This window comes from Coffea eugenioides, chromosome 1 (genome assembly GCF_003713205.1).
Source record: "Coffea eugenioides isolate CCC68of chromosome 1, Ceug_1.0, whole genome shotgun sequence".
Classification (NCBI taxonomy): Eukaryota; Viridiplantae; Streptophyta; class Magnoliopsida; order Gentianales; family Rubiaceae; genus Coffea; species Coffea eugenioides.
This window is the reverse complement of record NC_040035.1, coordinates 38,654,513-38,669,404: the sequence shown is the minus strand read 5'-3', so window position 1 is coordinate 38,669,404 and position 14,892 is coordinate 38,654,513. Positions and strand designations below refer to the sequence as shown.

The 14,892-nt window shown below is 37.8% G+C and overlaps 1 protein-coding gene across 1 annotated transcript; it reads right to left on the bottom strand.

Moving 5' to 3' along the window:
- Nucleotides 1-6,537: 6,537 nt before the first annotated feature.
- Nucleotides 6,538-8,079, bottom strand: LOC113772033 (protein FAR1-RELATED SEQUENCE 5-like). The gene has a single exon (XM_027316575.1). The coding sequence runs from the start codon at nt 8,077-8,079 to the stop codon at nt 6,538-6,540; it is 1,542 nt and encodes a 513-aa protein (XP_027172376.1).
- Nucleotides 8,080-14,892: the final 6,813 nt, after the last annotated feature.

Below are 14,892 nucleotides of genomic sequence, written 5' to 3'. Positions count from 1 at the left end.
AGATGAGCCACACCTTAACCCTAACGGGGGGTAATCTAAGGCGCCACCGGTTTAACGCATGAACTCCTTAAATCCAAATGATAGCACAACTGAATCACTTAATGCCAAATAAAAGGGGCTGCCGAAACTGAGGACAAGAAGGGAAATTCCGGCATGGGGGCCCTTTTCCGACGCGCTAGTGCAAATGGCAGAAGATGGCGGACCACGGGGCACCAATGTCTTCCGTTTCACACCTCTGCTTTGTAATTCACAAATGTTTGGGAGGCACAATAGCTGTTGTAGTGGTGGGGGAAAAAAAGCAGTGCAGACAGAAAAGAATTTGTTATTGCGCACCCATAAAGAGCAGACCTTGTATTGCAAAAACTGTTGCGCTCATTGGCCATACAAGTTAAGTAGTTGGGGCCTGGGGGTAGTGGGCAGTGTGTTCAATTAATGCAAGATAGGCATACACAGCTAGCTTTTGATGTTCCCACCTACACGGATAACGGTTCAAATTCTCTAGCTCCCGCCATAAACCCCTTATTCATGTGCCCGTGCGTATTGTGTAGTTACAAAGGAGGAAACGCAGAATAATTTGGTGTTGTATTGTAGGGCGGGCTCAATTTAAATGCCCGCCACAAATTCATGTTTATTCCACGCAAAATTGTTACTCTCTTCTTGTAATGGAGGAAAGCCATAAAGAGTTGGTGTTTTATGCCACACCGGCCGAAATTGAAGTGTGGCCGAAATTGTACTTTTGCTCTCCGGAAATTATGCAGTGTTGTTGTAATACACGGAACACGTAAAGAGCTGATCCTTTAATGGGTAACGGTGGGAATTTAAATTTATCTCACAACATGAATTTTGGGGCAGAAACGAAAATGGTTACACTTTGTCTTCGTACGTTGTCTGGCAAAGAAAATTGGGCTTGCCGTACAAAAAAATTAGTATAACCCATTTGGAAAGGCCCGCAAACAAAAAATGGGTACACATTCGTTCTTACAGTGGAGGAAATCCAAAGACAGCCGGTGCCGTAATCCAACACGGGTGTAGGAAAAGTTTATGGTATAAACTAATTTTTGGCCGCAAAGCACAACGGCCTGTGTGTTGCTGTAGTGGAGGAAAGGCGTAAAGAGCCCCTCCTTTTTTGGGTGAACGGGATTAATTGATTGTAAATTTTACATGTCCTGAATTTATGTTTTGCCAGCATTGGGTACTTTGTTCTTTTAATGTGGGAGACGCATCAACACCTGGGCTTTTATTGGTCAACTGCGTTGATTATAATTTATGCCATAAAGCCGGGGTGCCATAAATTGAAAGAAAAACCATTACAATTTTTTAAGGGATTTTTTTACAAACCTCCCCATAAGTTGGTAATAACTACGGGATATTTCCTTTTCCTCGTAAATAGCTATTACTTTGTTCGTGTAATACAGGAAACGTACGAACAGCTTATATGTTAAGTCCAATTAATTTTTCCAGAGTTTTACGTATTCAATTTGTGCAAAACGCAAAACCTACAACTTTTCCTGTACCAAAAATTTTATCGCTTAAATTTGTAAATGTTTGTTACAAACATTTATGTATTTAACATAAATTATATGATTCAAAGTATAATGGCTAGAAATAGCTACTATTTTATTCATATACTACAAGAAACCCATAAAGATTTGCTAAAAAGTGGGTGACAATTTTTTTTTTTTACAATTTAAATTTATGTAACATACAAAACGTAGTAGAATAGCGTTGATAATAATATTAGTGGAACACTTTTTCAATTGCAATTATAAACATTTATGTATTTCAAATAAAAAAAAGTGTTGAAACTGAAATAATCATACATAGCTAGTACTTTATTCACACAATGCAAGAAACTCGTAAATTGCTGGTATGTTATGCAAAATTTTGTTCTTTTACTTTGAAATACTTGTTTTATATTACATAGAAACATGATAGTTTTGGTATCGTAAAAGAATTTGTGTAACGCCTTTTGAATTATATTTGCAAAAAATTTTGTATTTAACATAAATGAAATGATCCCGAATAAAATACCCATAATCATCTCAAACTTTTTATTAACAAGCAATCCTGTACTAATATAGGGAGGAAGAGTGTATTCATGGAATATAAATATCATCTGTATCATGGTTGTAATATTTTAGGGATAATGGTCAGAAACCTGCCCTGAAGTTTCAGAATTTTGTACTGAGACCAGTCCAGGTTTTACAAATTTCACCTACCTCCCTTGTTTTTCAAATATCACCGGTTCAAATTGTTACCAAATTTCAAAAGCAACGGATTTAAATTGTATACTGCTGTCACTGCAACTGTTACAACCTTCAGGGGAGGTTTGTCAAATTATCCCTTTTTAAATAACTCAAAATTTATTAATTCTTTTTTATATAGTCAATTTGTACGTCCACCACCGCCCACTACCACTCTGCCACCCCCTTCACCCACAGCCACTTCCACTCCCACCCCAACTAAAGCACTCTCCGTCTGGAACTCTCTCCCTCTCCCTGTATCTCTTTCGCTCTCTCTGTCTCCTTGTCCTTCACCCACAGCCACTTCCACTCCCACCCCAATTTTGTATAGCACTCTCCGTCTGCATCTCTCTGTCTCTCTGTCTCTCTGTCTCTCCCGATCATCTTCATCTTTCTGTGGCTTCTTTTCAACCCCAATTTTTCCCCGTCCAAGAAGCACAGCATTGGCCACACACCGCGACCGTCACCGCCTGTCCTTCTCTCTCTGTCTCTCTCCCTCTCTTCCTTTACCCCCCTTGCTTCAATTTCATTCCGGTGCGCACTGTCCCCATCCACATCGTCCCGTTCGTTTTCCGTCGCACCAGCGCCCGCCTCCTCATCTCTCTGTCGCTGATTTGTTTCTCTCTTTCATTTCTTCCTTGCTACGTGTCCTCTGTTCTCCATCTCCTTCGTCCCCTTTCTTGTCTTTGTGAACCACACCGTCGCCACCATACACCGACACTGCTGCTGCCGCGTCCCTTGTCTATTTGCCTCTGTATCTGTGTCCCTCTTTATTCGTGTCCTTCGTTCCGCTCTACCTGATGTAATCATCGTCCAGTTCTGTGATTCGTTAACATCATAGCGCAACGCTTACCTTTGCCCAACATCTCCGCAGGTGTACAACGGAAGTACCAATTCCCGTGGTCCGGAACCTTCATTGTCAACCACAGCTACATTTCACATGACGACATTTGCAGGTGCAAGTGAAGACAGCACCGCGACTTCGGAGATGCTCTGTCGCTGCGGATTGGTTGCCAATATACAAACTTCTTTCACGCGAGGCAACCCAGGGCGTCGGTTTGCAGCATGCAGCAATTACCCGGTTTGTTCGCTGTTGTAACATACAGTTTATAACATCGTCATCTGCCCCTCCATTTATATTGGAGGGGCCACAAACCCCCTGCGCACTCAGCCACACAGATGCTCTTTTTTCAGGTGGGTCGATGTTGATAGCTGCTGCAACAGGGGAAGAGCACTCGCCAGGCTAGCAGCTGAGAAGATATGTACACTAAAGGAAGCGCGTTCGGCTCTGCAGGCCACGAACGTCCATGCCATGAACTCCAATCAGTGTTTGACGCGTAGGGTGGCGGAACTGGAAAGGGACAATGAAGCTTTGCGAATCATTGTGCAACAATGCAAACAAAAGCAGCAGTTGCTGTGCAGCAAAATACGCTGTTACAACTTGTGCTTGTTCGTGGTCAGTGTGGTGTGTATTGCTGTTTTTGCGTTTTGGTACAATTGGAGATCACACTTTTTCCCAAACGCTGCGAACTTGGGTTGTCTAATGCCAGCACACAGACATCCGCAACGATAGAACGTTTACTTCGTCAAAGGTCTGCACATTTACCAAGCACGGTTATTTTATTCCGACCTTTACGCCTGCTTTGCCAATATTCCATTCCTCATGACAGTCAAACAAAGCTAAACATGCCTCGGAACTTTTTGAGCTGCAGTTCCACTTTTTACGGTTATAGTCCAATTTTGTAAGCTACGTTTCATCGGCTGGACTGCTGTATTTGTGAACTCTGCGTAATTTCAAATATGAAGTCAGACAGTTGTTTAGTGCTGCCATAAAATATCTTCGCATGCACACAAGCACATTATACCCAATGCCTTAGGCTGACTCCGTATGTGGACACCTCCTTGAAAGTATTGTTCATACTTGTTGGGAGCTTCGGAAGACGTGGTGGCCAACTCTTCAATGCAACCGTGTTTAGCCGTGGCTATGTTTAACACCCTGCCGTTGACAGTTGAGGATGCGGTTTCACCGCCCCTCCCTGAAAATTCATAAATCTCCTTTTTCACTTCAACTTCGCGGGCAGCCGCCCTACAAACGAACCTGTACCTGCTTTGGTCCGCTTATATGCAACCAATGGCGGTGTCAATGCAGATGCCGGATGCATAGTGACTGAGTTGTCAACAAAAGGAGATGCAAAATGTTTAGGTCCCACGTAAATCTGAAACCCGAACGTTTCTCCCCTCACACATTACATTGCTGAACGCCAAATACAAACCACTTAAAATACCACAGCAATTGCAAAAAAGTAACATGCATACTATTCAACTTTCAACTTTACAGATGACCGAACCCAGAGTCCAGGTTGACAACTACATTTAGGTGCGCACGTTAGTGGACATCAAACGAGCTACAGTGCTCCACCAGGACCAACTACTTTACGGTGCACGTTGAAATAGAGAAGCAACTGCCAATGCAGTGTAGCCGAAACAACATGCTTCACCAATCAGCAATGTTGGTTGATGCCGGTACAAGGCCATCAGCGGGTACATTTCGTGGTTCATCAACCTGGCCAACAAGGACACAACATAAATAAAATACCCCGCATCGAACTCAATAACACATTGCTCGCACATCAGTCCCCTGCTTGCCTAACAAATACAAACAAAATTTTGTAATGTGGATGAATACCTGATACGACGAAGTCCGTAATGAATGTAGGATGTATCCCAAAAACCCATCCACACTGCCCGGTCGACCCTAATATTTTTCAACCAATAGGGTGCTCAGTTTAAAAAAGGCTTCACATGCAAGACGAAGGACTCAGTATGCACTAATGTAACATGTGATTGCATACAACTACAATAATTACCGATTCCAATGACTTCCCTTGTCGTACGCCATCTGGTCCTCCCTCATCCATGTCCTGCAACCAAGTTACACATCCCATATTACCACACGCACTCGCATACACCCAGACAGGGTTTCAGGCTGACAGTTAAAGGCAACAATGTGTTGTCCTTCAAACACCTTACCCCTATCACTTAGTGTCACTGAACTAAACAAATTATACGTAAGACTAATTTTAGTGATATTATGTTCATTTCTGCATATTACTTCGGTCGTAATCGAAATATGGCAACAGCTTATGCACTATGTGACCATTGGACCACAACATGTACGCAATACATAGAAGGGCATGAACATGGGATTAATTCAACGTACAACTTAGCAGCAAAGGTAGCCAGGGATGTGTAGACACAGTTGTGCATATGTTGCACATAAAATCCATTCCAACCTGAATCCGTACAACAGGGTCCCTTGGTCGCTGCTGCTCCATTTCATTTGATAACTCAACACCGATTCGGCCAAGGGGTGTCGTCCCCGTGTTGCGTTGTTGTGCATGAGCAGTGCAACTACAATTTCCATGATGATCATCAGCGTCTGTGGCTCTGCGCTTTGATGACGCGTTTGGCACACTTCCTCTTCCCCTGCATTGGTAACAAAACAAAAAATTCAACTAAACGGCACACTCAGTCTTCTGTGTTCCATAGCAAGTCAGGTAAGTTAGGTAAGCGTATTTATGAATACACAATTGCATTGTGTGGCGAAGTGCATTGTACATGGGATGTTGCTGTCATACGCCATACATATTGTTGCCTACCTCGGTTTACCTCGACACAGGACTCGTGGTGCAATGAATTCTGGGTCCTTAACCCAATCCCTTTGACCCCCTGTTTGATTGGTCAGTTGCACAGCTCCACAGCCCTGCCCTTTTTGCCTCTTGTCTTGCACCTTCTCAGTTGCAACTGACTCACTCTGGAACAATTCCAATGCATTTCTGAATCCATCCGACGTCTTGCACGTATTCGTACATACATCATTTGCTGCCGAAAGCAGCGTAGAGTATCTGGACATCTCTGTGAGGTGTGAGCTGCTTGTTTCAGCCCCCTCGTCACTTATTACGCATTCCTTTGCCTGTCGAGTCCACCTTTTCATGATGCAGTTTGGAGGGATCCTTTTCAGTTCCTCAAATAGCATTGCACGAAACATGTGACAACAAGGCAGGCCGTGGGTTTCCATTTTCAGGCACGAGCACTTCATATGTCGCGTGGACCTGTTATACACCACAGTGTAGTACGAGTAATTGTACGGATGCTTCATGAAGTGCACAACATTTATTCCATCATCCGTGCCATTAATCCTACAAAATAGCCCCTGCTTCTTCATTTCCTCCCGTACCACAACGAAAGTGGACCTAGTAAACACTTCAGCAGCATGTTTTTCCAGCGCCTGCAGCTATGTCGCACCGAGAAGGGTAGTGTGCTCTGTGACAGCCCGTTGACGCCTCTCTTCATGTCGCAACCGGCCCACCGCCAAGTCATATGTTTGAAAGCACTCAAAAAACTTCAACTTGGGGGTCAGATGTAATTTTAAGACCTGATGCATTTTCTCGCACCTTTGGGTACTTCGCACTCCTCCGAAAAAGTTGCCTCTCAGGAAAGCCATAGCCCAGAGCTCCCTCTTGCGGTACATCTTCTTAACCCATTCGTTATTTTGAAGCCGAAAACGTCTGACAACCCCTGCCCACCTCGTTTCAAAATTAATTGTTGTAGAATTCATAAACATGCAGGTCTTGAATGTCTGCAAGAACTCTTTGTCCCTTACATTTGTAGCAGCATTCATTTCCAAATGGAAGCTGCAAAGTCTGTGCTTAGCTGTGGGCATGAATTTTTTAATGCACTTTCGCATGGACTTATCCCCATCTGTCACCACTGCTATCGGTTTCCTCCCATTCATTGCTTCTAAGAATGTACTTATAACCCAATCATATCCCTCATCTCCTTCGCGAACGATAAAAGCACACGCAAAGATACATGTCGAGTAGTGATTGTTAACCCCACACAACACAACCAATGGAAATCTGTACTGGTTCGTATTATACGTGCTGTCGAACACTAGCACATCCCCAAAACATCTATAGTCGTCTCTACACACGGAATCAGCCCAAAGCAAGCTATTCAGGCGACCATGGCCATCTACAGAATATTTGAAAAATAAATTCGGATCACCTCGTTGCTTGCCTAACAAGAATGCAAGTGCCGAATCGCTGTCACCATCACCAACTGCTACCTGCCTCTGCCGATTCAGCGCATTGTACATATCTGTTTCATGGAAACCCAGGTTGCGGTATCCGCCAGCCTGTACAGCTAGTAGTCTCATAATGTGACTTGTTCTTATTCCTGCTTGTTGCATAAGTACTGCCTGTTGCAAGTCCGACTTCCCAACCTTTCTATGCGACCTCGTGAAACTTACACTTTCAGGACTGCACAAACGATGGCAATGTCCACTAACAAATTGTACAACAACGTACTTTTGTTTCGACTCGTGTAATCGAACCTTCAAATGTGCTTGACAGTTCACTCTTGTTACTGCCTTCGGTTCCCTTATTTGATCGCCTCTGTTCAGGTGCTTTTCATGTCTTTCGCCTTCCTTATTGCAAAGCCATGACCTCACTCGGACATCGCTTTTCTTATCTTTTCTCTTGCACCCTTTTCGTACCCCAAAACCGGTTGCTCTTGCGTACATCATATAGAATGCTTCTGCCTCTTCAATGCTGTCAAACTCCATGTTACCTACATCTATATCATCAATAAAGTGGAATGCAGCGTTTACATTTGGCCCGTCTTCACCAACAATGTCCCCTACAGCACCCTGCTCTAAAATCCGTTCTGTTCTGCAGTTGGTTGTTGAATGGACAATATTAAATGTGTTGCCACTTTCTTCACCTTCGGCACCTGAACCAACATCCCGTGTGCTCCATGGATGCCCTTCCACCATTTGCATTCGCAATCCCGTTTGCTTGATGTTACCACTTTTATTGCTAATTCTGCTATGCGGGCTTATTCAACTTTGTTGCGTTCAAAACTGTCTCCAACAAACTTTGCAATTCAACACCACCAATGGAAGACTCAAAATCAGGTTACGAACCTGTAATAAGCAATACAGGTAATCATTCAGTGCCTTCATAGGTTACGAACATTATCTGATCGACACAATGTTGTTGACTTCAAAATGTTATGACATGATAATCCCCCAAAAAAGCCCCAAAAAAATTCCCCCTCTCACAATCAATGTAGGTTACACATTACAGTGGTTAACACTTACGCTCTGGCTCTTCCATCTGCATGATGATAAAATAAAAACTTGCGCTTACGCTTGCTTAATTGACGCTCTGCACTGCTACCTTACCTCCAAACAACCCGCGACGAAGGCGACATTGTACCGTGGGAGTCAATGACAGCAGATCACCTCAACAAACCTAAAATAAGGGATGAAGCTAATCAATCAATGGCATCATAGGTGACGAACAATTGTCTGATGTACACTATGTTCTTGTAGGCAAAAATGACTACATCACAATCCACTAAAAGTGGGCTAAAGATTCCCCCTGTGACAATCACTGTACGTTACACAACATACAGCTTAATCGCTACAGCCTTGTTCTTGCAATTTCATGATGCAATATGGCACAATATTTCAGTCCAACCTAAACGGAAACGGAACATAAACACATACAAACATGCGTCGTCGTTTGATACTCGCCACTGCTGCCTTCCATCCACGGGAACTGGCGACGCGAGGGACAATAAGACACACTTGCAATACCGCACCTCCTTATCTGCACACCGTTTGGATTCCCCTTTACAGGTATTACTGAATTACAACGCAAATCTCCGCAATATACGGAAAACAACCAACGCACCTTACTCGCAATTTTGTACAAGACAATTGATGTTCATCAAATAGCCAACGTCGCTGTACCTCCGCTGACTATGTCTGACATTCACAACAAAAGACGGTGAAGCTATGTACACATTTTTCCCCGCATCAGTCCTGTTTTGGGGCAACACCGAAATTAAACAAGCAACAGTCCCGACAATCCATTACCTTTATTTAGGGTTTACTTTCCCAAATCAGTTTCGGCCCTTCTTTTTCCCGCCTCACCGTTCTTCGCTATTTGTTATTCAGTAAATGTAAAAATTGGCATGCCCTATGCGCAGACAAAAAGTTATTAAAATAATCTTTTTTCCGCTGTATACATATTTCATGATTTTGTTTTGCATAAAAATATAAATTTATAATAAGTGTATATTAAGGCTTCTTTTGCATACATATTATAAAGTCGCAGCTGTTTATGGCGTTTGTCTATTATATGAACCTGGAACGACATTTTGTTTCGCATTATTTTTTTTTGCATACATATTTCCGCTGTATATGATTTGGTTTTCCATACATATTATAAGTGTATATTAGTATAAATGTATAAATTAATGTATATATTAATATTATGTAGAAATGTATTTGTATAATTAGTATAAATGTATATACGTGTTAATATTATGTATAAATGTATAATTAATATTATGTATATTAATATAAATGTATAAATGTATATAATACATAATATAAATGTACATTTACATGTATAAGTGTATATTATTAAAAACATATAAATTATAAATCAATATTATAAAAATGTATAAATTAATATATTATAAATATATATTAATATTATGTACAAATGTATTAATATAATTAATATAAATGTATACATGCATTAATATTATGTATAAAGGTAAAATTAATTTTTTGTATATTAATGTAAATGTATAAATGTATTATATTAGATATTATACATAATATAAATGTCTATTATAAATATACATAAATATTTATATATTATGTATAAATGTACATTTATATAAATGTGTAATATATTATATATTATATTATCTAATATTTATGCAAATATATTATAAATATATAAAAATATACTACAAATAAAATAAAAAATTTGTAATCTGTATGTATAAATATATAATATTACAAATGTATAAAATATATAATACACATTAATATTGAATTTAATTTATGCATAATATACATATTAATATATATTATGAAACAAAATTTAGTAAATATATTTATTAATTTATATATAAATAAATGTATTTATATAAATATATATTATTTATTTCAATTCATATAATATATATAATATTATACATAATTGAACTAAATATATTCACATTGATATAATATATATAATATACATAATTGAAATATACCTATTCAAATACATCATTGAAATATACAAATTGAAATATATTAAAATATAATTCAAATATACATATTAAAATACATAATTCAAATTTAGAAATTGAAATATACTTACTACAATTCACAAAATTTATTGCACGAATGCCGTAAATACAGGGTGTTTTATTGCAAACCTGATTAAAATTTTGTTCCCGTCAACAAAATTTTCCACCCCTACAACGGGTACTCAGTTCTTATAAGCTATAAACAGTTACTGTTTTATTCGAAATCGGTTTATTTTACTTTCTCCGCCACATACATTTTCAAATGGAAAACGGGGTTCTCTGTTCTTATAATGGAGCAAAGTCGTAAAAAGCTAGTGTTCGACTGAACACCGGTGTTAATTTTTTTTTATCCGATAAATAAATTGTGTTATGCAAAAAAAATTAAAAGGCTACTCTATTCTTATAATGCTGGATAAGCCATAAAAAGCTAGTGTTTTACGACAAAATGGATTTATTATATTTTTATCCCAAAAACAATATGGTATGTCGAAACACGGACACTGTGTTCCATTAACGGACGAAAGCCATCAACAGCTACTGTTTTATTGAAAAACAGGCTGGTTTTTTTTTCCGGATAAATAACCAGCCGTTATGCAAACAAAGCGTACTCTGTTCTTATACTAGTGCAAAGCCATAAAGAGATGGTGTTTTACGACAAAATGGAATAATTTCATTTAATTTCCTAAATAAAGCGGGTTATGCAAATACGGGTACTTTGTTCGTATTACGGAAGAAAGCCGTCAATAGCTGCTGTGTTATTGCAAACGGGTTTTTTTTTTCATTTTATCCAAAACCTACTTTTTTTTATGCAAAAATTGGGTACTTTGTTCCTATAATGCGGGAAAGCCATAAAGAGCAAGTGTTTTATTGTAAAACCGGTTTATTTTGCTTAATCCACCATTTACATTTTTTAAACGTCCAAAACCGGTTTTAGAGATGAGGTGTTTCATGCAAACTTGGTACTTTACCATGCCAATGGATAACATTTCAAACACAATCAAAGGTTTGGTATTTTAATTAACAAACATTCGGTTCCGCTTGGCTTACATACTTTTCTGGGTACTTTTCAAAAACAGCACTCTAGTCCTTCGATCGTGAAATACAAGCCCTGTACATTTCGGCATTTCCTTTCCCTTTTACACAAATCCTTTTGACTTAAGTGCTTTCCAATCACTAATTTTCATTAATATGTTTACATTGCAACAAACAATTTAATTCCGCATAAATTGCAAAAAATTAGTATCTCAACTATTGGGACTTTGCTGATTCTTTGGAGGTCTGATAACAAAGCCGTTGAGAGCTGGTATTTTTATTACCGACACCTTTTTTCCGTAAATGGACTGCTTTCTATGATTTTCCTTTACTAAATGTCAAAGTACCGCCATTTAACCAGCATAAATATATCTCTTTGTTCAGAACTTTAAACAATAATGCTATTAACATGTATCTTTCCCTTTCAGACCAAGTTTTTTGACTTGTCCATTTTTTCTGCGGCGCGGACAAAATTCTTCGGTTACTTTCCTATAAAACTTTTACACAAAAAATTTATATATGCATAAATTTTTTGTGTAAAAAAACTAATTTATTCACATACGATCGAGTATTTATCCAAGTTTATTAAAACTCCACACTAAGTAACGTACTCAATTTTAATCATCAATACAACACTTTTCTTTTATTTCAAATAACAAAAAAAAACTGCTTCGCATAAGTTTTTTTTCATAACTGATGTGCGCTAATCATTTTTTCTTTCTTCAAATTTCTGAACCTTCTTTACGCACATTTTTGTCCAAGGCATTTGCAGCATTTTTGCTGCCGCAATGGGTACATTTGCAAATACAATAAATGCCTCTCCTTCTAACCTGCAATAAGACATCCTGTCCCAACCCAGGACGATAGTACGGAACTCTGTCTGCTTTGTTTCCTTCATTCCGCACGCTGTGTGCTTCATTTCCTCTCCACGCGCTCACCATCACTTTAACGTCTCCGTTTGGACCGTTTTGCCCCCAACACGTGTCGCTCCCTGCCAGCATTCCTACCATAGGCAGGTTCCCACCATAAAGGTATCCAATAATATACTCTGCTACAAGTGGAATATTATCAATATTGTCCGTCATATTTCTAAGACTACTTATATTTCATTTGCAGTGCCTTAGAAAATTTAAGTTAGACAAATTATTAATGACAAATTATTAATTAAGAGTTCATCTTCAAAAAAATTATAAATCATGACATTACTAAATAATAAATACAAACGTGAGAATCCCAAAAACAAGGAGATGAATTATCTTTTAATTTGTTTCTATCATTTAGTCGCAATGTCACTTAGTATCAAATTTTTCATTAATTAAACAGCTAATATATCACTTGGCACTTTTATATGCATTGTAGAAGTTAATTATCTCTATGTATATGGCTCCTAAATTGTGGCATTACGCTTGGTTTGAAAATTCTTCCTGGTTTAAGGATTGTGTCGGTCATTGTCTGATTGAAATGTGGGCTTGGGCTCCTCCCCTGGTTTTCCATCGTACATAACTAGTGGTACCATGACCATAGTTATTAAACCTGATCCGGCTCGCATGGTCGAACCGGTCAAACCAATGAATTGGTCATTGGACTGGACCGAATTTCAAATTAGATCGTTTGAGCAAGGGGACTGTTGACTAGTCAACGATCGAGCGATCCGACCAGATTAAACCGGAAACTCGGCCAGTTTTGTCCTTGAACCCGATTTTGTGGAAAAATTTTATTATCTTTGTTGGAGTTCGAACCTTGAACTTTTTCCCAATACTACAACATACTTACCACCAGGCTACTTCGAAATATGCTAATAAACTAGCTTTATTATAATATATAAATGTTTTTTCAATTCTATCTTTTTTTTTCTCTAAAACAAATATATTGGAATCTTTTAATAAAAATTTATTACCCTTCAAACTCTATAAGTTATAAAATGGATTTCAAAAATAACATATTATATAATTCATTTTAAAGACAAATATTATTTTTAATAATTTTTTGCACTTAAAATTCATAAATAAGTTAGATAATTACACTAAATATAGATAAAAATTTTACACTTGAAGTTTGGTGTATTAATAAATAACTTTATATTTGATTGATTCTTATATGAATTAATTATTTTATAACAAATTAAATTAAATGAGCTTTTGCTATGGCATTATTTATTATAATTTATATCATATATCTTATATAAAAAATTATGAAATATAATATTTAAATATATTTAGTGACCCACCGGTTCAATCACTCATTCACCGGTTGAATCAGTAATTCATTGACCCACTTCCTTCGCCAAATTTCGTCCGGATTGGGTTTAATAACTATGACCATGACACTATCAACAGGGACCAGGGAAAAATAAATAATGAATATATGTCGGCTGCACGGAAGTCCGCCACGTGTAATTTCCGATAAAGGAAGTTTCATCTGGTTGGGCTAATTGTGTCCAATATCGTGTGGGGCTTTTGGAAGTACAGGTAGCATTAATGGTTTAGATCAATGTTTTTAAACTCGGACCGGCCAGTGAACCGGAGATAGGGACGGTTCACGGTCCGACCGGTCCGATCGGCCGGTTCAACGGTTCAACGTTTTTTTTTTTTTTTTTGCTTCATAGTTCTTTACTCTACAATCTACACTGAAACTTAACGACTAATATACAATCTAATATGATTATTAATAACTTAAATTCCTAAAATACATTTACCAATATAACTTAAAATTAAATTTAAGTTGAGATAATAATAAATTTTCTAAAAGTTATACATGAAACCTGACATGATAAATATAACTAAAATATCATAATTCATCGCAGGTTTTCATAAATTCATTACAAACATAAATAGATATAGTCCAAATGTTCATCAATTATCACAAACAAAAACACAAAAATAAATAAAATAAATGTTGACATTCTTTCACAATTCTCTAAAAGTCCATAACAGAGTTCAACTCATATTCAAAGCAAACAATTTGAATAACAAATTTCCATCATTGGCATGACAAGGCAACAGCACCTCCTTCACAATTTCATCAATTTAACCTGAAAAATTAAAAAGTTTATTACAAAAAATATAAATCTAATTGGTGGAACTAAAAAAAAGTCAAAAAATTTCTAAAAACAAAGATACAACCAAACACAAAAAGAATCAATTGTGAACAAACAATAATAGATAAAGGAAACAGAAAAGTTAGCAAAGACGTAAATTGCTCAAACAAGTTACCATAGGCAATTTTTCTTGGGTTTGACAATTAAAATGATTTCTACTAATTCGTTAAAGAACACTGATTCGAAGAAAATGACTCCTAAAAGTAGTGAATTTTTCTATATTCAACCGAAGAAGGAAATCAACTATAAAAAATGCTATCATTTATAAGTCATAAACAAATGCAGCTCTTACAAAAACTGAAATGTTTCTTCTTGAATAACATGTCTCTGGATACGTGGCAATGGGTAAAAAATGTC

Excerpts from the sequence above, each read along its gene's own strand:
- LOC113772033 (XM_027316575.1), bottom strand. The coding sequence starts at position 8,079 with ATGGTGGAAGGGCATCCATGGAGCACACGGGATGTTGGTTCAGGTGCC.